Source organism: Sardina pilchardus, chromosome 4 (assembly GCF_963854185.1).
Source record: "Sardina pilchardus chromosome 4, fSarPil1.1, whole genome shotgun sequence".
NCBI classification, from domain to species: domain Eukaryota; kingdom Metazoa; phylum Chordata; class Actinopteri; order Clupeiformes; family Clupeidae; genus Sardina; species Sardina pilchardus.
In genome coordinates this window covers 38,843,817-38,866,097 of record NC_084997.1, presented here as the reverse complement: position 1 = coordinate 38,866,097, position 22,281 = coordinate 38,843,817, and the positions used below count along the sequence as shown (strand labels likewise).

Sequence of the window (22,281 nt, the reverse complement as noted above, 5' to 3'; positions counted from 1 at the left end):
TAGCCTGGCACACCCTCCCAGTGACGTAACACCTTCGGCATTGCTGTCGCTGGTCTGGTCAACTGCTAATCGGGAAGGATTTCTGAATTCCCCAAATCTGCGGAACTGCCCCCTTTGGTCGAGAACCAATCAACTTTGAGCAGCTCCAACGGCTCTGGGTAGAGGCTTGTTCTAGGCAGATGAAAGAGTGTTGTTATTGGTTTAAACTCGGCAAACCGCTTTCTGACATCGACCTAGGGATGGTTATTGATAAGTTTTTATCAATATCCATGGCATTATCGATTCTGCCTATCAATCCAATTCCTTATCAATTCTCTTATTGATTCCCAAAAAATGTAGGTGCACCCACATTTTTCATTGCATCGCCTTTAATGCCAAAAGGTCACCTTTTATCGCTCTCCTTTCATATAATGTGAATGATTTTTTAACAAGAAGGCGTAGAAAAAGCTTGTCTTTATTTAAAACACAATAAGGAATATACATATTCTTTATAAAGATGTATAGCCTACAGTATATATATAATATAATATAATTCTTTATATATTCTAATCTATACTACTGACATTTCTGATATTCATGACATTCATGACTATTCATATTACAACTCTGCCTCTTTAATTCAGCTGTCGGCTTGAAGCCTCAAATTGTAAACAAAGTAGCATAGTTGGCTCGCTTATTATAGTCTACTGGTTGGACTGTTCAGTTTCCCCACGTGTGTTTAAGTTGCAAGGTAGGCTAATACTTTTTCTCCTTGGGACAGGCCCTTTTGAGTCTTAGAGTTGGAAAACATTGAGATGATCAGTCAACTTGAATGCAAGAGTTTGAATCAAATTTGTGCAGTAGCCTACGCTATGATGCTAACCGAAATTAATTATAATGTAGCTAGTTGTCTTCTATGCGTCATTGCTTTCACAATTGTGAATGTGCATGTCAAGGGGCGGGTGCCCATTGAGCTCGCACGAGAGAGGGAGAAGGAGAGAGAGCGGGCCAAGGGGGTTACTTCTATACAATTTGGCAAAGTTGCACACATAGTCTACAATTAAAACTTGTGAAGGAAACGTATGCTTTCACCCGAGCAGCGTCAGGTGCACCAGTGCGACCTAGAATTATTTTCAGGCACACTCTTAAACATTTTGGGCGCATATGCACTCTGGAGCCCTGGACCGGGCAACGTTAGCACCCCTCCGTAGGCTGTCGAGCACAAGACACTCTTGGAGCTTAATCCCATGCTTCATGGACGAATGTTTTAACATATTGCTGGTATTACTACCCTTACACGATAACAATACTACACTGGTTGCAGACGGCAGAATTTTCATCACGTTTAGTGAAATGGAGCCAGGCTTTGGATATCTTCCTCCTCTCGGGGTTGACTTGTAGTATGAGTCGTCGCAGAGGGCGTGTCGTAACACAAAATTTCAGGAAAACCGGAAAAAGTCCGACGTCATGCAGGCTGAGGGAATCGTTAAGGGAATTAGAGGTTAGATTCTCTGCCCGAGCCCGAGCCCGACCCGAGCCGGGTCGGGCCGATATTTCCCGCCACTATCCTCGGGCCGGGCCGGGTCGGGCCTTTGATCAAGCATTTGTGTTTTTTAAAAATATATATAATTTCTTTATTAGCCTAACTGGGTGGGGAGACTATGCCATTATCCGAAATATTAAATATATTTTTTAGCAAAGTAGGCTTAAGTAACAAAATGTGTACAAAGTTGCAAGTTACAAAATGCAACACATCATGCGCACGGTCTCCTCCACTGGCACGCATCACACTGCTGCTCTGCTGTAGAACATTGTGTGGCCTAGCTTAAGCGCAACATGGAGATGGACGATATAAAGAAGAAAATTTAATCAGGAGAATTAACTTTGAGCAAGTCTGGAGGAAAGTCGGACGTATGGAAGAGTTTCGAACAAGTCGTGGACAGTGACAACATTTGCGTTGGCATTTCGTTTTGACATTTGCGTTTCTTCATTCGGATCCATTTGTGATCCATTTCAGAATAAACAAACAACGAAGTTTACATGCTTAGTCCTTGTTTCATTATTCATTAAGATAGGCCTAATTCAGATTTATGTAGTTCAAACAACTCGTAATTGTATTGAGAACGTCAGTTATAAGGCTCACGCATTTAAAAAAGTGTCGGGTTTAAATCGGGCTCGGGCTCATAATTACAGTTAATATGTCGGGCCGGGCCGGGCTCGGACACAACGTGCACGGGCTCGGACCGGTTCGGGCTTGATTTTTTGGGCCCGATCTAAGCTATAAAGGGAATCAATAACAAAAAAGACGTACGATGTCGATGGAATTGATAAGTTAAACCCGGTTCCAAGACGGAACCGGTTTTCGATGCCCAACCCTACATCGACCAGTAGCAAATCAAATAGGGAAATAGGGAAAGCATGGAGGTGTTTGGTTGCTTCTAACTTTATCTCTGTTTGAATCCTAATGAATGAACTAGGCTAGCAAAGTGCTATCAAAGTTGCGCCGCACGCCAGAGCCAGTGAGTGTGCGCATTGAAACGTGAGAGGTATGTATCAACTCGTCTTAGTTAGGGGAATAACATAGTTTAATATTAAAAAAACGGTGAAGTGTTCCTTTAAACAATAGTTACAAAAAAGATTATTTATATTTTCACCTTTCACAGTATGTAGCACAGTATGAGGGATTAGAGCCTACAAAGTCCCATTGAAAAGTCACCTGCGTTAGCCACAGTGACATTGATCAGAGTGCTTGTTTGCAGGCTTTGGGAATAACATAACAGTAGCCTAGCAAAATGCAAACAAACACTTGAATTAACACAAGTAGCAAGAATGAGCCCAAGAGGGGAGTCAGCCTTTTAATTAATATGTTGCCCAATCATTGAGTCACGAGAAAAACAACAACTTAGTGATTAGGTTGGGTGCTTGTGACTTTTGGTTAGGCGCTCCTGACACTGACGACATCACTAACCGGAACTAGCCTCGGTGTTCCCATGCTGCCTGCTAAGGCAGGCTGTAAACTACCGCCCTAATTTCTGCCTGAGATAGGGAACCAATCACCGAACAGGGGGGAAAGCAAGACGATGATGGTTATGGTTATGGTTATGGTGATGGTGCTTAGCAGACGCTTTTGTCCAAAGCGACAAACAAACATAACAACATAACAATTAAATTTAGCAGTTGATCATACTATAGTGTTGACTAAAGAGAATAGCTACTTAAACAATAAATAGTGTCGATATAAGCAATCCAATGAAAATAAAAGAATGACTGAAAAAGAGAATAGTTAAACAATAAAGTAATTCAATCAATTATATAAACAATAACTAAGGCATAAAAACAATGTCAATTTAATCAATGGCCTAATGGTACCAAAACTACACTAAAAATACAAACTTAACCATAAGAACAATAGTAGACTAAATGCGTATTGAATAAATATGCCTTCAGATTCCTCTTGAATGACTCAAAACTACTACTGGAACGAAGAGCGCTGGGCAACTCATTCCACCAACATGGAACTACTGATGAGAAAAATCCTGAATTTGCCCCAGTGTTTATAGCTGGTCAACACAGCAGACGCTCCTCAGAAGACCGTAGTGGGCGGTTGGGAATATAAACCTTGACCATTGAATTCAAGTAGGAGGGAGCAGATCCAGTCAGTGACCTATAAACTAAACTAAGAGACTTGAATTTAATTCTGGCCACTATAGGGAGCCAGTGGAGACTAACTAGAGGAGTTACATGTGTCCACTATAGGGAGCAGTGAAGAGTAACTAGGAGAGGAGTTACATGTGTCCTCTATAGGGAGCAGTGGAGAGTAACTAGGAGAGGAGTTACATGTGTCCTCTATAGGGAGCAGTGGAGAGTAACTAAAAGAGGAGTTACATGTGTCCTCTATAGGAGCCAGTGGAGAGTAACTAAAAGAGGAGTTACATGTGTCCTCTATAGGGAGCAGTGGAGAGTAACTAAAAGAGGAGTTACATGTGTCCTCTATAGGAGCCAGTGGAGAGTAACTAAAAGAGGAGTTACATGTGTCCTCTATAGGAGCCAGTGGAGAGTAACTAAAAGAGGAGTTACATGTGTCCTCTATAGGAGCCAGTGGAGAGTAACTAAAAGAGGAGTTACATGTGTCCTCTATAGGGAGCAGTGGAGAGTAACTAAAAGAGGAGTTACATGTGTCGATGATGAGCTATGCACAGACGCATTTGATAGACATCTGTGGCACCCAATGAACGGATCTGGCCATTTTTTAAAATACGAGAAAATGAACATTTGGTTGCCAGCCCACGTCTCAATAGGTGCACTCGACATGTCAAGTCGGCTGCAAACGCATGCAGTCGAAACGTAATTTGAGTCATATGCAGTGCATGCTGGTTAGACGTGTTGTTCGACTTGAAGAAAAGTTGTGATCATGTGACAAAAATGCGACCATGTCACGTCACTCAAAACTCGCGGGATGAAGACACCTGCAGTCGAATTCTGCATTTGCCTTTTCGTGCATGCAACCGGCTGTATCCCGCCCCATGACGTCAGTTCAAGGACTTGATAGGTCCGTTTGGAACAGGTTTGGAAGGAATCTCCCCATGACGATTATGACAGGGGTCTCGTTCTGCCTGCTTACCAAAGATTCTACAGCGGAGCAAGATGGATGCAGTTAACATTTTAGGATCAGCCCAGCCAGCGTCTGGGATGACACCTGAGCTTGTCAAAAGTGATCCATCTTGTTCTGTTGCAGAATCTTTGCCCCTTACGTTAGAAGGTACTAAAATGAACAGATATGGAAGGGATACCTTCTTATTTGTGATTTCTGGAACAGCGGTAGGCTAGCCTACTGAAAAGGTTTTGATATTCTGCTATTTTATGCTGTTGGTTACATATACACACGGAAAACACTTGATATTTAATTAATGTGCTACAATGCAGGCCTGTAACTGTATGATAACAGTGGTTTATTTAAACTACTTCATATCACTTTATTTCGTCAGTCATCATGCTCGTTTTAATGAGTAACAATGAAAGTTAAATACTGTATTTAATGCACACAAATTCCGCGATATCTCCCGCGAGGTCTCACTCGAATCACGTCTGTCAAATTTGCAAAATCGTGTTCGGGACCATCTGCACCTAAAACTTCAGCCCCTCCCGGTGACACTCAAGCTCTCGTTGACGTATGCAGTCAGCCGAAGTCAGCCGTTTCCGAACTCGAATGCACCTATTGAGAAGTGGTAGGCGCTAGCCAGGTTAATATAAATGCTTTATAAATGCTATAAATGAACTTGCCTTGTTTTGCCATTCGCTCCTCCTCCCTCCTCCTCTCTCTCTCCACATGTTGTCGCTCTTCCTCCAGAGTCTTCTTCAGTTTCTCCATCTCTCCTTTGTGCTTGGCTTCCAGTTTCTTTTTCTCTTCCTCTATTTTCCTCTTCCATTCTTCTTGCTCTCTTTTCCTCTCCTCATCCATCTTTCTCTCCTGTTCCTCCTTTTGTTTAATGTCTATTTTGAGCTGTTGCTCTCTCTTTTTAAATCCGTCTTCTCTCTGTATGGCTTCTCTCTCTTGAGTTTGTCTTTCTTGTTCAATTCTCTCTATATCTGCTCTATAATTCACTTGCAGGTCTTTTTTCTCTCCCTCAAGTTTTCCTCTCTCCTGCTGTATTCTCTCCTTGTCTTTATGAAGTTTCTCGTAACGTTCACCCCAACTGTGCTCCTCTTTCTCCCTCCTCTCCTCTTCTTCATCTCTTTTCCTCCTTTCCTCTTGATTCTGTCTCTCCCATTCCTCTCGTTCTCTTGCTCTTTCTATCTGCATCTGTTCCTTCTGCTCTTCTTTTTCTTTCATTTCTGTTTGAAATCGCTGCTCTCTTTCTCTGAACTCTTCTTCTCTTCTTTTTTTCTCTTCATCTGCACTGTTTCTCTCTTGTTCCATTGTCTGCTTCATTCTCTCCAGGTTTGCTTTATATTTGGCCTGAAGATCTTCTTTCTCTTTTCTCATGTCATCCATTCCGCTAATCATCTCCTCCTCTCTGTCTTTCATCTTCCTCTCCCTTTCTTGTCTTTCTTGTTCAATTCTCTCTATCTCTGCTCTATAATTCACCTCCAGGTCTTTTTTCTCTCCCTCAAGTTTTCCTCTCTCCTGCTGTATTCTCTCCATGTCTTGTTTAAGTTTCTCGTAACGTTCACTCCAAATCTGCTCCTCTTCCTTTCTCCTCTTCTCTTCTTCATCTCTTTTCTTCCGTTCCTGTTGATTCTGTTTCTCCCATTCCTCTCGTTCTCTTGCTCTTTCTATTTGCATCTTTTCCTTCTGCTCTTCTTTCTCTTTCATTTCTGTTTTAAATCGCTGCTCTCTTTCCATGAACTCTTTTTCTCTTCTTCTTTTCTCTTCATCTGTATTATTTCTTTCCTGTTCCATTTTCTGCTTCATTCTCTCCATTTTGTCTTTATATTTGGCCTGAAGAGCTTCTTTCTCCATTCTCATGTCCTCCATTTCTCTAATCAGTTCCTCCTCTCTCTCCTTCATCTTCATCTCTCTCTCTTCTTGGAGAGCCTTCTCCACCTGCTGGAACATCCTACTAGTGTAATAACCTCCTCCATTCACTGCCACCATGTAGTCGATCTTATCCAGGAGAGCAGAGACCTGAGCACGGTCTTTGGTCTCGTTGTTGAGCACATGGTATCTATTACCACATTGTTCAGTAAGGATCATAAGAGAAGATCCAGGCTTTCCCAGGAACTCTTCTACGGGTGTATTCTTTAGATCATCTCCTCTGGTGAAGAGCACTATAGTGTACTTAATGGAGTTTTCACCAAACGTGCTTTGAATGATGTCTACTGCTTGTCTCTCTTCTGCAGTAAATCGTCCCACTTGTAACAACAAGAGGAACACATGTGGGCCTGGCAGCACCAGTGAGATGCAGTTTGTGATTTCTTTCTGGATGTCCTCATTATCAAGATCAGTATCAAACAACCCTGGAGTGTCAATCACTGTAATCTGCCTTCCACAGACTTCAGCTGAATGTCTCTGACACGTGCTAGTAACTGATTCAGCAGATGCTTTTGCCTCAAACGCTTCTCCCCCTAAGATGGTGTTTCCTGTCGAGCTCTTCCCAACTCCAGTCTTCCCCAGCAGCACTATTCGGAGACCATCTGAGCGCTCTCTCAGGCCTGAAACATAATAGGAAGATCGACTGTATCAGATTCATATCGTACAATGCTAATTGTGAGGCAATTTAATGGCATTAGTGCACAGACTGAATAAAAGATAAAAATTAATTAAACTTTGAGCTAGTTCATGAAAAGTGAGAACTTGCACAACACTGACCCTTTAACATTGTCTACTATTTGATTATACTACTGTATGTCTCCTTACCATTTGTAAATCTCTTAGAGATCGGTTGGCTCTGACCATCACGACCATCCAGTATAGTGGACACACTAACGGCGTACTCTGTGTCCAGCTGCAGGCCAGTCAGGAGGAACTCAACACTGTCTGTGTGAACTGTGTTCAGACATTCCCCGTCTCTGAGCAGGTCCAGAAGGTAAGACACATTGTCCACTCCAGCTGGCTTTGTCCACCTCACAGAGGCCGGTGTTGTCTGCAGGTCCACACAGAGATTCTCTGGCGCAGGTATTTCTGCAGCACACATAATTGAGTAAAGAGAGCTGAGAATAACTCAACGTTTGCTCAGAAATGTAGACACCAGGACACACGGCAGTAGAAATATACTTTAATATTTGCATAGGTGGTATTGTCTGGAATCTGGCTATACCTATAACATCATGATTGTGTGGTATTCCATGGCAAAATGCTAAGACTTTGACTTTAATGAGCCTGACTCTAAATACAGTTTAAAAACCTGGATACCAGACAGAGTAGCGTGACTCACTTGCTTACCCATAACCTAGCAACCTACATTCTGCTGCTAATGTAATGTCCATCACAACACACAAACGGTTTATGAAATGATTAATACAGATGTCACCTCAATGATTATAATCAAGTGACCTTAACACCACACATGTGAAATGTCCCACCTGTCTGAACAAATCTCTCCACGCATGTGCTCTGGCAGCCATCTTCTGTGCGGGTGGCCACAGTAAAGTGGTACTTCTGTCCTGGAAGTAGCCCTGTCACCTGCACCTTCAAACGTTTCACTGTGAGACTGCGTTGCTTCAGGCCTCGTCTCCAGCTCACCCTGTAGCTGTGGGGTCTAGGAGCTCCCTCTGGTGGTGACCAGCTGACAGTAACTGAGTCTGGTGTCACTGAGGGGAACCGGATCTGTCCAGGTGGAGGAACATCTGGAGACACAGGAGACCTTTTAGTTTTCAGCATTTAGTGATTTCCTTTTATAATGACAAATGTAATATACATGAACTGTATTCAACATACACTCTTTGTTGATGGATGACTTGTGGTGTGTTCCTTGGGGATCCTGCAGTAACACATCATAATCACTGTGTTAATAAGAGTAATGGATCATATTCACTACAGGGTTCTCCTGCCCAGACTACTGATCTGCACCTGCCCACCTGCCCAGACTACTGATCTGCACCTGGTCTCTATCCGTGCCCACCTGCCCAGACTACTGATCTGCACCTGGTCTCTATCCGTGCCCACCTGCCCAGACTACTGATCTGCACCTGGTCTCTATCCGTGCCCACCTGCCCAGACTACTGATCTGCACCTGGTCTCTATCCGTGCCCACCTGCCCAGACTACTGATCTGCACCTGTCCACCTGCCCAGACTACTGATCTGCACCTAGTCTCTATCCGTGCCCACCTGCCCAGACTACTGATCTGCACCTGGTCTCTATCATTGCCCACCTGCCCAGACTACTGATCTGCACCTGCCCACCTGCCCAGACTACTGATCTGCACCTGCCCACCTGCCCAGACTACTGATCTGCACCTGGTCTCTATCCGTACCCACCTGCCCAGACTACTGATCTGCACCTGGTCTCTATCCGTGCCCACCTGCCCAGACTACTGATCTGCACCTGCCCACCTGCCCAGACTACTGATCTGCACCTGCCCACCTGCCCAGACTACTGATCTGCACCTGGTCTCTATCCGTGCCCACCTGCCCAGACTACTGATCTGCACCTGGTCTCTATCCGTGCCCACCTGCCCAGACTACTGATCTGCAGCTGGTCTCTATCCGTGCCCACCTGCCCAGACTACTTCTCTGCACCTGGTCTCTATCCGTGCCCACCTGCCCAGACTACTGATCTGCACCTGGTCTCTATCCGTGCCCACCTGCCCAGTGGCATCATGCCCGTGTAGCTGGAGGTCCTGCAGCTGGTGTTCCTCCAGGTCTGGATTAGAGTAGTGCGGTCTGATGCAGCTCATACAGTAGGAGTCATTGCAGGTCAGGCAGCTCTTCACCGCTGGACTTAGACAAACATCACACAGCTGCACATCTGATTCACTGCATGGGCAGAGATAGAAAGAGTATTGTATTTAAGCCATACTGATCAAGTGAGAGTGGTAATATAAGGCTATATATCCATGTTTTTTATTTTCTTCATTCACACCTCACACACACACACCACAGTCACTGTGCGCATTAGCAACAAGTGTCTTCAATTTTGAGTCGTTGTGTGTAATAAATGACGCCAGGTGTGTTCATTGTGTTATTGCTGACTGTGGCAAGCATTTTGCATCACATGCTTTCATTTGAGAATATGTTTTGCAACATGTGTTTTAGCAAGGAAAAATGTGCTAAGATTTATGAGAACAGAGGATTGTGTTTTGTGAATTGTGTTTTCATGTGAAATGTGTTTATGGTATTGAAAAATTGTGGCTAGATTTAGTAAATGTGCTTAGACAATTGGTTTAGAGGATTGGCTTTTGTGTTTTAGCATTTGAGAAAAACTGTATAATTTATTTGTCTCTGGTGTTCTGTGGACTGTGACTGCGGGTAAGACATACAGTACAGGAATATGCTACCACACGACCGCTGCACTCCTCAGGCAAACAATGTCTAGCTCTGCCACTTATTTTAGTTGGTAAGTCAAACCACATAAAACATCACAGAAATACAACTGACGACTTATTTGTACTGAAAAAGATATGCGCACTTGAAAGTTTCTATTCATTTATCCAAATAAAGAGATATGTGTAATGCAATTTTTGTGTTTTTTCCTGAAAATATCCAATAAATATATATTTGGCTTTAATTATCAAAAGTATTCAAAAAGATACTTCTTAAAACAATGATAAGAAAAATTTACAAATACTATTATTCGGGACAACCACCTCTCAATAGAAAGCGCCATATAAATGATGATATTTTATATATAAAGCTTGCAGCTACCTCAAATATTACTTTGGGTTTTGATTGGTATTTGTTTATATTATTTTATTATTATTTTATATATATTATTAACATTTCATACATTACTACTTTTTAAACTAGTTTTTTGGTTCCGGGACAGCAATTTGCACGAATTCGGTGCAAAAGTATCCGTCCGGACACTCGTGGAAGCATATTCAAGCACTTTTATCAATGGACTTGTAGTCGTGCAGGAAAATGCTCAATGATCCCAGCGATCTATAGAATATTGTTAATGAGAAAATATTTCACAGATGCACAACTTCTAATGCATTAGTTCACATTTGTGACCATTCAAAGCGAAACCAGTCGCTTTGCGCACAACGTTATTTTGAGAAAATTCACAATAAAGAAACTTCTGGGTTAAAATGTTGAATTTCAAGTTTTCGCATAATTCGACAGTATACAGTTTCATATCGTGAACTCATTTCACGGAAAAACATACGTTTAAACCGTTGAACCCGGCGAAGATTCAACACATTTGCAGTCATTCCCGTTGTCCACGCCGGTTAAAAAAGTGATTTCTCCTCTTCTGGCATATCGTGACAGGAGAACCATGTCAACTTTGGATGCGGCTATCTTAGCGATAGTTTGTGTAATACCCTCGATATACTGTACATATCCTTGGAAAGCTTAGTTTATGGCCGTTCATGTGAGCACAATAACTTAATTTTGTAAATGCTACTGAAATTACTGGTTTCCCTTTGCAGCCAGGGTCACATTTGAATTTACAAATGCACAAATGTTGTACATGTTCTCAGATTATGAAACACAGATGTGCAAATGTGTTTTGCCCCAACCGTTGCAGAGTATTGACGGCATGACACTAGAAAGTTGTAATGCACAGGGGTGCGTTTCTAGAAGAGTTAGCAACGGCGTTGCTAAACCACCGTGGTCGGAAGCAACTTGCGATCAGACAACGACAGTGTTACACCTGTTTCCAGAAATCATCATACCTGTGTCGCAATTCGCTACCTCCAGCGTTAGAACACCGTAGTTCCAACAACGTTATTGATGATGCAGTGCTACATTTCATTGGTGTACAAAGTGGCAACTTATAATACCCCACCCCCTAAAAATTTAAATCTGGATTTAAATCTGGATTTGGATTTAAATCCAAAGTGATTAATTCTGGCATTATCATTGCCATCAGGAAAAACTTAAACATACTGCAAGCACATGAAACAGTTTGCTTAAGCTGTCCAATATGTAATTATTTGTGTTAAATATCTGTGATAAAAAAAAAATATGGCCTAGACAAATGACAAATTGGGCGCTTGTGATTTTTGGTTAGGTGCTCCTGACAAACGACCAAACGACTAAACTTTGCGTCCTTGTTTGTGATTGAGAGTTTGAACTAACTTTTCCAGAAACACCAAATCCAGCTTGCGATGTACGCTGATAACGCTTTCTAAAAACGCACCCCAGGATAGGATTTGTGTACCTAGATGTACCGCAAAGCAAAATATGACCACCGCTCAGTCCTGCACATTCTCTCCACAAAAATAAATCATGCTTGTCAATTTGTTTCCCTACTGCAACTACTTTTATGTATTTAAATGAGTGTGTGTGCATGTGTGCGCTTGCTTTTATGTGCTTCTCTGTCTAAGTTTTCACTTGTGAGTGTGTGTGGTGGGGGTAAAGGGGCGTGTGTGGTTCTGTTTGCCTGCATTTGTGTGTGTTTTATGTGTCTGTGTGCATATGTTCACTTGTAAGTACAGTAAGTGTGTGTGGGTAAGTGTGTGTGGGTAATGGTGTGTGTGTATGTGTGTCTGTGAGGGTGAGTGTGGGCGTGTTTATGCATGTGTTTGTGTATGTTTTTATGTGAGTGTGTCTTGCCCCCCATGGATGAAATTCCACAAAACTTTGCATACTCCCAGAGGATGTTCATAACATCTCATCTGAATATAAGGGCGATATAATGTTGCATTTTCATTTTTTTACCACGGGGTTGCAAATCACAAATTACTGGTTATAAGCTAAGTTGATGCGGGCTCTTAAGACCAACATACAATAAATATTTCGGCATCCTCGGTGCCGCGGTTCAGGTAGTTATTTAGGAAAGACTGTGGGGGTGGAGTGGAGCCCCCGGGACCAAACGACTTCCCGTAAAAGTGTACTGGGGCTACATGCCCACAAAGTTGCATGTGCCCCGGTGTAATGGTGTACCGGGAATCATTGACCAAAAATTCAGGAAGTAGATGACGGGAAAAAAGAATAATAATAAAAAATAAAAAAAAGACAATCCCTATATGACCGCTTGGCAGCAGTCATAATAATAACTCAAATGTTTAAATTACTTTGGTTTACTGAGGGGTGACTTACTCTGTGGCCTTCTCTTGTCCTTTGAAATTCAATGGCATATCCCTTGACTTGTCACTCCTCATGGATATCACACTGGGCACAGGAGAGCGAGGCCTTTTTAACCTGTAAACCCAGAAACATGTGAGAGTTTATTTTCCACATAAACCCACCAGACAAACAAGAGCATTTCTGAGATGCAGCGTGTTTGATTTTTCTTTTTTCTGGAATGGTTTGCAGGGCTTTAAAAATCAAACTATGTATGTACTGTATGTATTGTCACGCCCGGCTTTGCCATGCTGGGTGTGCTCACTCCACCTTATGACCGTGTAAGTTTAGGCAGTCTCTCTCCCCCGGGTCTGAAGGGGGAGCTGTCTGTTTGTTGGTCTACCTGGGCTAGACAACAGCTGATTGGCGGGACTGTTCAAAAACACCTCTGACCTGCTGGTCTGTCTCTGCTTGGCTCTGGTGGTGGTGGCAGCACCATTATACTCCTTTTGCCTTTTGCTTAACACATAGTCTGCACTTCACCGATCTGCACAACACATTTGATTTAACCTTTTGGTTGCTTCTCATTAACTGACTTGATATTCTTCTTGATTTAGATTATGATTCAATCGTATCATTTTATGCTTTGAATAAATTATATTTGATTTAACTGTTCAAACGGTGTGGTCTCCCTTTATGTCATGGCTACTCTGAGCTAGGTAGTCGTGACAGTATGTATGTATGTAGCTAATTAGCTGGTTTCATTCTCATTGAGCTCAATGCAATTCAAACAAGCTAATTAGCTAACAGCTAAATAACTGACATTAAGCATGCCAAACTATTAGTATGGTAAGGGTATAGTGTTGATGTAGGGTTATTTGAATTCCAAAGGCCAAGGGGACTTTATCAGGGTGCATAGTGTCCTGGATCCATGAAATAACTGGCCTTTAAAAATAAAAACAAAAATCCTCTATGGGAATTTAACATGGGCGTTCCAATACTTATTGTATTTTAAGGAAAACATTTATTTACTTACAATACATTATTCATTCTGATTCACAAAGAAAATGAATGTCCTTAAATGAAACAATGGGGAACTATTCAACCTTTAAGGCATTAAGATACATTTCCAAATGATGATTATATATTCAGCCTTTTCTTAAAAAAAATGACAAAACACTCCAAACACCTGTTTTTGTGGCGTATTGGGCCATTGGGTGTAGATTGATGTGGGAAAAATCAATTGAATCCATTTTAAAGGAACACTTCACCGTTTTTTCATATTAAACTATGTTATTCCCTTAACTAAGACAAGTTCATACATACCTCTCACGTTTCAATGCGTGCACTGACTAATATGAAAAACTGTGAAGTGTTCCTTTAAGATAAGTCTGAAACATAGCAAAATGTGAAAACTTGAAAGGGTCTGAAAATGTCCCAGTTGCACTGTATATGTGTTTGCTGCCCACCAACTCAAAAAGGCCTCGAAAGAAAATGTCAGATGTGAGTGGTTGAGGTCAGATGTGAGCATTTGAGTTCAGATGCGAGCGTTTGAGATCAGCCTACCTGTGCGGCTCCTCTTGTTCACCTGGAGGATCCCTCAGCTGGGGGCTGGCAGCAAACTTCTGGACACTCCCCCCACCAGGCACCCGAGAGCTCAGATCCTCTGGACCAAATGCTCCTTTAGTCCAGACTTGCTCGTTAGCACCCCCTGGCTGCTCCTTAAGGAACCCCCTTTTCAAAGAGTCTTTTAACATGTTGTCTTCTCGCCAGGTTTGCTCAGTAGCCCCCCCTGGTGGCTCCTCAGGGAAACTCATCTTGAAGGGGTCTGTCTCCACTCCCTCCTCCTCTGAGTAGTTCACCTCATTTCACCTCCTAGAATAGGGTGACCATTGGGTCAGCAGGAATCCATTCAGAACAATAACTATATGGTTAAATTGAACATACATTTTCAAATAGCATGACAATATTTTGCTAAAATCAATAATCCAAATTTTAAAACAATTTATTCTGCAATTAGGGTTCAATTGGAATGTTGTGTAAAATGCAAATAAAAACATAATGTAATAATACACATCTTATAACTACATATTTAGGAGCATAAAGGACACATACAATATGACACAATCAAATGTTAGAAATGTTGATTATTTCATGGAAAATATATGTTGGTTTTTAATTTAATGTCAGCAACATATATGGTTGAAAAAAAAACAAGCACAAACCCGATGGGAGGGTGCTCAGTGGTAGCAGGGGAGGGGCATGAGAGTATAAAAATGTTGGCCCCACAATCTGCCAGATCTGCCAACTGCAGCTTTCATTTTTAAGGTTTATATGACTTTGGTTAACAGCTTAAACTCTTATGGGAAGGCTGTCCACAAGGTTTAGGAGTGTGTCTGTCTATGGGAATTTTTGACCATTCATCCAGAAGCTCATTTGTAAGGTCAGACCCTGAGGTTGGACGAGGGTATAGCTACTGGCTCTCAGTAACAGGCTGATATCACTGCTAATGGAGCATATGGAGCACAAAACATTGGTAAACGCGAGACGCCAAACCCCAAAAAAACAAAAGGAACTGAAATTACTTCAGTAAATTGATATGTTAGATTTTCAACCATAACTGCAAATCAACCATTTTGACCAAAACTCAACGTTGACATAACATCTTTTGCTATCTGGGATACAGCCCTATCCACAACACACAACATATCAACAGCAACAACACACATCCCAAGTGATTAAATACAGATTTCAGCAAGAATCCAAAAGACTTAGTTGCATCATGAATGTCACAGAAAGCAAAACATTATGAAAATAAAATCATGGGTCCCTTTTTAGCCACCAGCTGGTCTGAAGTCACTAAAATCAGCATAACAAAAGTTTAAGTGACAATGTGTGTTTCAGGCATACGCCACAGCACCTCCACCTCAAGCTCTGACTAACACCAGTGAGGGTGAGGGACTACCTGTCACTGCACACTATAGGCTACTAGACTATCCATCTGGCATGATGACAAGGTAACCAACTCTATAATGCTCACAGAAAACAAATTATAGCTCTAAAACAGAGCATTAATCAGAGATCATTGGAAAGCCAACTAAACCGCACAGTTGTGTTACAGTTAAAGTGCTCACATTTTCTAAAGTAACTGCTAAGTAACTCTATTTAAGTAGTGTCCTGAAATGGCCACCAAGCAACTGCACATGTTAACAAGACGAGGAACGGCCAGGAACAGCCTGTATATGGTCAAGAAGGGATGAGACTGGTTTGGGGCAGGTGGCAACAACACGAGTGCAGTGTTGCAAAAGACATTCGGTGTGTTTTGCTCATGTCATGGGCTATCAACAGTTAACGTGGACATCAGGATATCAGTAGGCTAGTAATGTAGACTACTAGACTATTTGATGATACGTCTCTGGGAGACTCCTCGAGGGGCGGGGGCTGAGTTTGCTGTGGTGTTGCAAGTTATCTAAATAAATGATTAGAACTGCCTAGCCTCCAATCGTTGAACAAGAAGGAAAATGTCCTGTGGCAAGCGTGCCTATGTGTAGGCTATTGATTTGTAATGAGATTGAGATTCGCCACTTGTGTTGTTGCAATGGTGGAGTCCGCCTTGGTTGGAGAATATGATATTGAGGTCGAGTCGTAACAGGCCTACCTACCTCGAGCAGGACACAAGACTTCCGCACGAGTGTCCGAGCAAAAAAATTGTGTTGTGTTTGTGTTGTGTTTTCCCCCCTCTATCGGAGGTCTGACTGTCCGTCGTGGCATGATAGCCCTGCAGAACATGAGCGCACAGAAAATGCAATATTTTGGGGGGCGCTGCTGAGCAAGCATGGAGTAAGACGTGTGTCGGTGTAGCTCTGCAGGAAACTACGGTTAAACTATTATTTTCAGAGGTATCCTCTGTAAACAGCAAGTCAACTAAGTACACCTTTGCTCTGTGTAACTGTTAGACGTGCAAGATGTCGAGTAAACCCGGCAAAACAAGACAAACGACCATATCTGCGTCGAAGCCTTCTTCAGCTAGTCAGACCTCATGCGAAACGGCTGAAGGCTCTTCAGCTATGCCTTTCGATTTTGAAGGATTTAAACGTGAACTACGCGAAGACCTGGTTGGTGCAATGAAAACGGAGGTCCGATCTGTACTCGAAAGCGAACTGGGATTTTTCAAATCGGAAGTTCTGGCTCTAAAATCAGGTTTGGAGGAATTCAAAAACACTACGAGCTCAGAATTAGCCAAGCTACGTAGCACGCTAACTGGCGCAGAACACAGTTTGTCCACTTGTAGTGACGATGTTACTACACTGCAACGAGATGTGAAGCGATTGACAGAGCTGGCTGATACTCTTCAAAACAAATGTGAGGATTTAGAAGGGAGGTCACGGAGAAATAATGTAAGGATCGTTGGAATACCTGAATCACCTGGCAGTTGTTCCACATCAGCGATTTCAACTTTGCTCAAAGATGCATTCAATCTGGAAAAGGCACCTCTGGTCGACAGATCGCACCGATCACTACAGCCAGTTCCACGAGAAGGGGGACCAGCCAGGGCGGTCATAGCGCGCCTTCATTATTACAAGGACTGCAACGATATTCTACGTCTTGCAAGGTCCAAACAGAAGATTCAAGTTGCCGACATGACCATCTCTGTCTACCCGGATTTCACTGCGCGGGTGGCCAAGGCACGAACAGCGTTTAACGGCGTCAGACAGATGCTAAAGGATGTCCCAGGAGTTAAGTTTGGAATTCTTTTCCCAGCACGGCTCCGCATTACATTCGAGGGGGCCGAATCGTTTTTCACTGATCCTGAAGCTGCCCGTGCATACGTTTCTCAGAACATTCTTCACCATCAAGAGGACTGACTGTCGTGTTTGCACTTGTCATTCTTGGAGACTGTAAAGGTGATGTTTCTTTCCCTCGTTGTTCTACATTCAATCGTTATGTGTATCTAAAGCTAATCAGCCAACAATGACTAGCCTATCAATATGACAATAGCTGTCAATGAGGATTTGAGAGTTTCTCTACAATTGTTTTACAATATGCTTGACCTTAATGTAGGCCAAGCTAATTACATTGCCAAAAAAAAAAAAAAAAAGACTGCCAAAGCCGCAATAGTCATTGTGTGAGACTGTCTAGGCAATATTTTTATTATTATTATTATTATTATTTTATTAATAGTTTAATTGCTCTCCTCACTGATTTGCATAATTTCATTTGATGTTATTTGGCTATCTGGTTAATGGTCTGATAGGACAGCTTGCCATTCTTGTTAACAAAACAAAACGAAAAAACAAAAAAACGTATGTGATATCTAGTCTGAAAGATACCTCTGTTTATTATCATTTCCTATTCCCTGCAGGCTGCATAGTTTAGCAGTTAGGCTACCTGTAAAGCCATGTGCTATTACCTCTCTTTAGGGGTTGTTAATGCGATCTCCAGTTTAGGGGGAGGTCGGCATAGGGGTATTGGGTACATAATCACCTGTTTTTTTTCCTTTTATACAGTGTATTTTATGTTTTCTTGAATGTATGTTTTCTGTCTGCTCATCATTGGGACGGTTTACTATTGGATCACCCAAGTGTTCACTTGAAATATTGTATGACTCCACAAAGTAGCTGTGCACCCTGCGCCACACGTCTCATCAGCTGGAATATAAAGGGGATGAACCATCCAATTAAGCGTACCCGTGTTTTCACACATTTAAAATCTTTAGGCCCGGATATAGTTTTCTTACAGGAGACACATCTTCTGGCTACTGAACGTTCTAAATTAGAAAGGGGCTGGGTTGATCATATATTCTGCTCTAACTATGGGGCCAGAGCCAGAGGGGTGGCAATTTTGATTAAAAGGGGGACACCCTTTGTCCCATCCCAAGTTATCTCTGACACAAATGGACGCTACATTATAGTCTCAGGGAAATTGTTTGGTACTCCCATCGTCCTAGCCAACGTATATGGTCCAAACTGGGACAATCCACAGTTTTTCTCACGACTTATAGCCAAGTTACCAGATATCAATTCACATCATCTAGTATTGGGAGGAGATTTCAATTGCGTTCTTGATCCGGTTTTGGATAGGTCCAGGGTCGGGACCCAAACCAATGTCTCCAAGTCTGGGGAGGTGCTTCTGTCATTTCTAAATCATTATAAGCTACAGGACCCCTGGAGAAGCTGCAACCCAACAGCCAGGCAGTATTCTTTTTATTCTCCAGTACATAGGTCATATTCAAGAATAGATTATTTTCTTGTTGATGATAGGTCTCTCTCTTTTGTCAGCAATTCCAAATATCACAGTATTATTATATCAGACCACTGCCCTCTACAGTTAGACCTCCATATGCCTAATGGTAGCACTAAACATAGAACGTGGCGCTTTGACCCACTGCTATTAAATGACAAAGATTTCACTAATTTCATTAATAGTCAAATAGACTACTTTTTTGAGACCAATACAACACCTGATGTGTCCTATAGCATCATTTGGGAGGCGTTTAAAGCGTATATAAGAGGACAAATCATCTCCTACTCAGCCAACTTGCGATCTATGCGTAATTTACAACTTACTAAATTATCTAAACAGATAAAAGACCTGGACTGTAGGGCTGCTTCTGATCCTTCTGATTCTAATCTGCACAAAGAGCGACTGCTACTGCAATCAGAGTATGACTGCTTATCCATTAGAGACACAGAACAACTCCTTTTTAAATCAAAGCAAACATACTACGAACACAGTGACAAGGCAGGCAGACTCCTCGCTCATCAATTACGTCAGAAAACTGCTAAGACCGCCATCCCTGAAATCCGTATTGCACCAGGTCAAACCACCACCCACCCACAGACTATCAATGACCAATTTAAAGATTTTTATGCAGACATCTATACATCAGAGGCTAATGCTAATTCTGGGGAGATCCAAAAATTCCTGGATAAACTTGACATTCCACAGATTAGTACAGAAGCACAAACACTTATTGATGCCCCTATAACATGCCAGGAAATCACACAAGCCATCAGCTCTTTACAAAGCGGTAAAACAGCGGGCCCCGATGGGATATCTATTGAATTTTATAAAGCTTTTTCAAATAAATTGGCACCTATATTAAGTTCTCTATATACAGACATTTTATCCACGAAGAGAATGCCGGACACAATGAATCAGGCTGTAATAACAGTCTTATTAAAGAAGGACAAGGACCCCCTGGAATGTAGTGGGTATCGCCCAATAAGCCTCCTTTGCTATGACTACAAAGTTCTCACAAAAATTCTAGCACGCAGACTGGAAACTGCTATTTCTGATCTCATTTCTCCTGATCAAACAGGTTTCATACCTGGAAGGCAATCCTTTTTCAATATGCGGCGTCTTCTCAGCATACTTCATTCTAATCATTCCTCTGATACACCTGAGGTTTTACTCTCCCTAGATGCTGAGAAGGCTTTTGACCGCATTGAGTGGTCATACCTCTTTGAGGTGCTTAGTAGATTCGGTTTTGGCCCAACATTTCTCACATGGATGAACATAATTTACAGTACCCCGCAGGCAGCCGTGCGCACTAATTTTATAAATTCAAATTTCTTCACCCTCCAGCGTGGAGTGAGGCAGGGTTGCTGTCTGTCACCTTTTTTGTTTAATTTAGCGATTGAACCTCTGGCCATAGCTCTCAGAGCTGACGACAGAGTTCCTGGCATTGTTAGGGGGGGCTTCACTCATAAGGTCTCACTTTACGCTGATGACCTTCTTTTGTATCTTTCAAACCCCACAGCATCCTTACCTTATATCACTCATCTCCTGAACGATGTTAAAAGGATATCTGGCTACAAGTTGAATCTCTCCAAAAGTGTTCTATTTCCCATTAACAGTTTGGCACAGAATCTCAATTATAATGCTTGTCCATTCAGACTGGATAGAGAATCCTTTACCTACCTTGGTATTGTGGTCACACGCTCCTATAAGAATTTGTATGAGGCCAACCTTAAAAAGCTAATTGAGAAGATGAAAGTTAATTTGAAGCGGTGGTCTACCTTGCCCATCTCCCTAGCAGGTCGTGTCAATACTATTAAAATGACAGTCCTCCCTCAATTTTTATATGTATTTCAAATGCTACCATTGTTTCTTCCTATTTCCTTTTTTAAAGACCTAAATTCACATATTTCATCATTTATTTGGCACAAATCTGTTCCTAGAGCAAGAAGGGCTATTTTAGAGATGCCAAAATCAGCTGGAGGACTTGCACTTCCCAACTTCTTGTTTTATTACTGGGCGGCCAATCTCTCCAAATTACCCTATTGGATAACATCATTTAGAACAGGGCAATGCCCTGCGTGGGTTGCCATGGAAGTTGAAACATGTCCCTCTACTACACCGTTACCCACCCTTTGCATCTCTCTATCCAAAAAATCAAACTACTCCCCTTCTAATCCTGTCACAAAACACTCACTCAGAATATGGCGCCAATTCAGGAAACACTTCCAGCTAACCCATACAAGTGGTTTTATGCCCTTGATCCACAATGATATTTTTCCTGCTGCAAAATCGGATTCAGTTTTTCGCCTATGGTATGATAGTGGCATAGTGTTTTTTAACAATTTATTTGTGAGCAACACCTTTATTTCTTTTGAGACTTTGCGTAAGGATTTTACACTACCCCAGGCTCACTTTTTTAGATATCTACAGGCCCGCAGCTTTGCCAGAGAACACTATCCATTCCCACATCTTTCTGACAACGATTTGCTGGACAAAATTCTTGGGCGTGATCCAACCCTTAAGGGCAACATTTCTTTTATTTACAACATTATTTTGAATTTTAATATGCCTTCGACAGAGAAGACTAGATGCGCCTGGGAACAGGACCTTGGTGTCCAGCTCTCAGCGCAGACCTGGGAAAGTAGCCTAGACTTCATCCACACCTCATCTCTGTGCCTTAGACATCACCTGATACAATTTAAGATACTACATAGACTTCATTTTTCTAGGGATCGGTTAGCTGCCATCTACCCAAACACGGACCCGCATTGTCTGAGGTGTCATCATGGCTTAGCTACCACTGGGCATATGTTCTGGTCATGCCCAGCGCTAACAAATTTTTGGACCCACATATTTGAGGCTTTTGCGTATATGTGTGGCAGGCCCATCCCACCAGACCCTATCACTGCGGTTTTTGGTGTCACAGCTGGGGAGGTTCAGATCTCTTATTCCCAATCACGTGCCATCGCATTTGCGTCACTTTTGGCTAGGAGACTTATCCTGCGACAATGGAAGTCAGCTAACCCCCCATCTTTCATTTGCTGGGTTAAAGAAGTCCTTGCCTCTCTACCACTAGAAAAATTGAGATACTCAAGAGGTAAATGTTCTAATAGATTCCATAATACTTGGAGTCCTTTTCTAGAATTCACAGATGATCTGTCCTTTTCCTGATTTTCGATGACACGTACGTGTCAGCTGGACTGGTGGTGCAATGGGTGCAGTATAATTGCACTATTTTGTCTAGTTTGTTTAGTTTGTCTCACTAACAAACTAATAGGGTGTCTTCCAAAATGTTACTTTTTTTTTTTTCCCTCTAAGATAGCAGACTTTTGTTTGTTTGTTTGTTTGTTTGTTTGTTTCTTTAATTGTATGTATATGTATGTATGTACCCTGGGGTGGGTGGGATCGGGGATGTTTCTGTTGTTGTTTGTATAATTGAACTGTGAAA

General features: G+C 42.1%; 2 protein-coding genes across 2 annotated transcripts; both read right to left on the bottom strand.

The window, feature by feature from the left end:
• Window positions 1–5,863: 5,863 nt before the first annotated feature.
• LOC134079084 (GTPase IMAP family member 4-like) lies at window positions 5,864–7,865 on the bottom strand (the record flags this gene model as incomplete). Its single annotated transcript, XM_062535253.1, has 3 exons — window positions 7,862–7,865; window positions 7,373–7,600; window positions 5,864–7,131 (listed from the first exon to the last, which is right to left on the bottom strand). Coding segments are annotated over exons 1-3 (1,500 nt in total), but the record flags the coding sequence as incomplete, so codon positions are not given.
• A 1,256-nt stretch (window positions 7,866–9,121) lies between these two features.
• LOC134079083 (uncharacterized) lies at window positions 9,122–14,444 on the bottom strand. Its single transcript, XM_062535251.1, has 3 exons — window positions 14,157–14,444; window positions 12,627–12,728; window positions 9,122–9,395 (listed from the first exon to the last, which is right to left on the bottom strand). Exons 1-3 carry the CDS (start codon window positions 14,405–14,407, stop codon window positions 9,122–9,124), a joined length of 627 nt encoding a protein of 208 aa, XP_062391235.1. The 5' UTR covers window positions 14,408–14,444.
• Window positions 14,445–22,281: the final 7,837 nt, after the last annotated feature.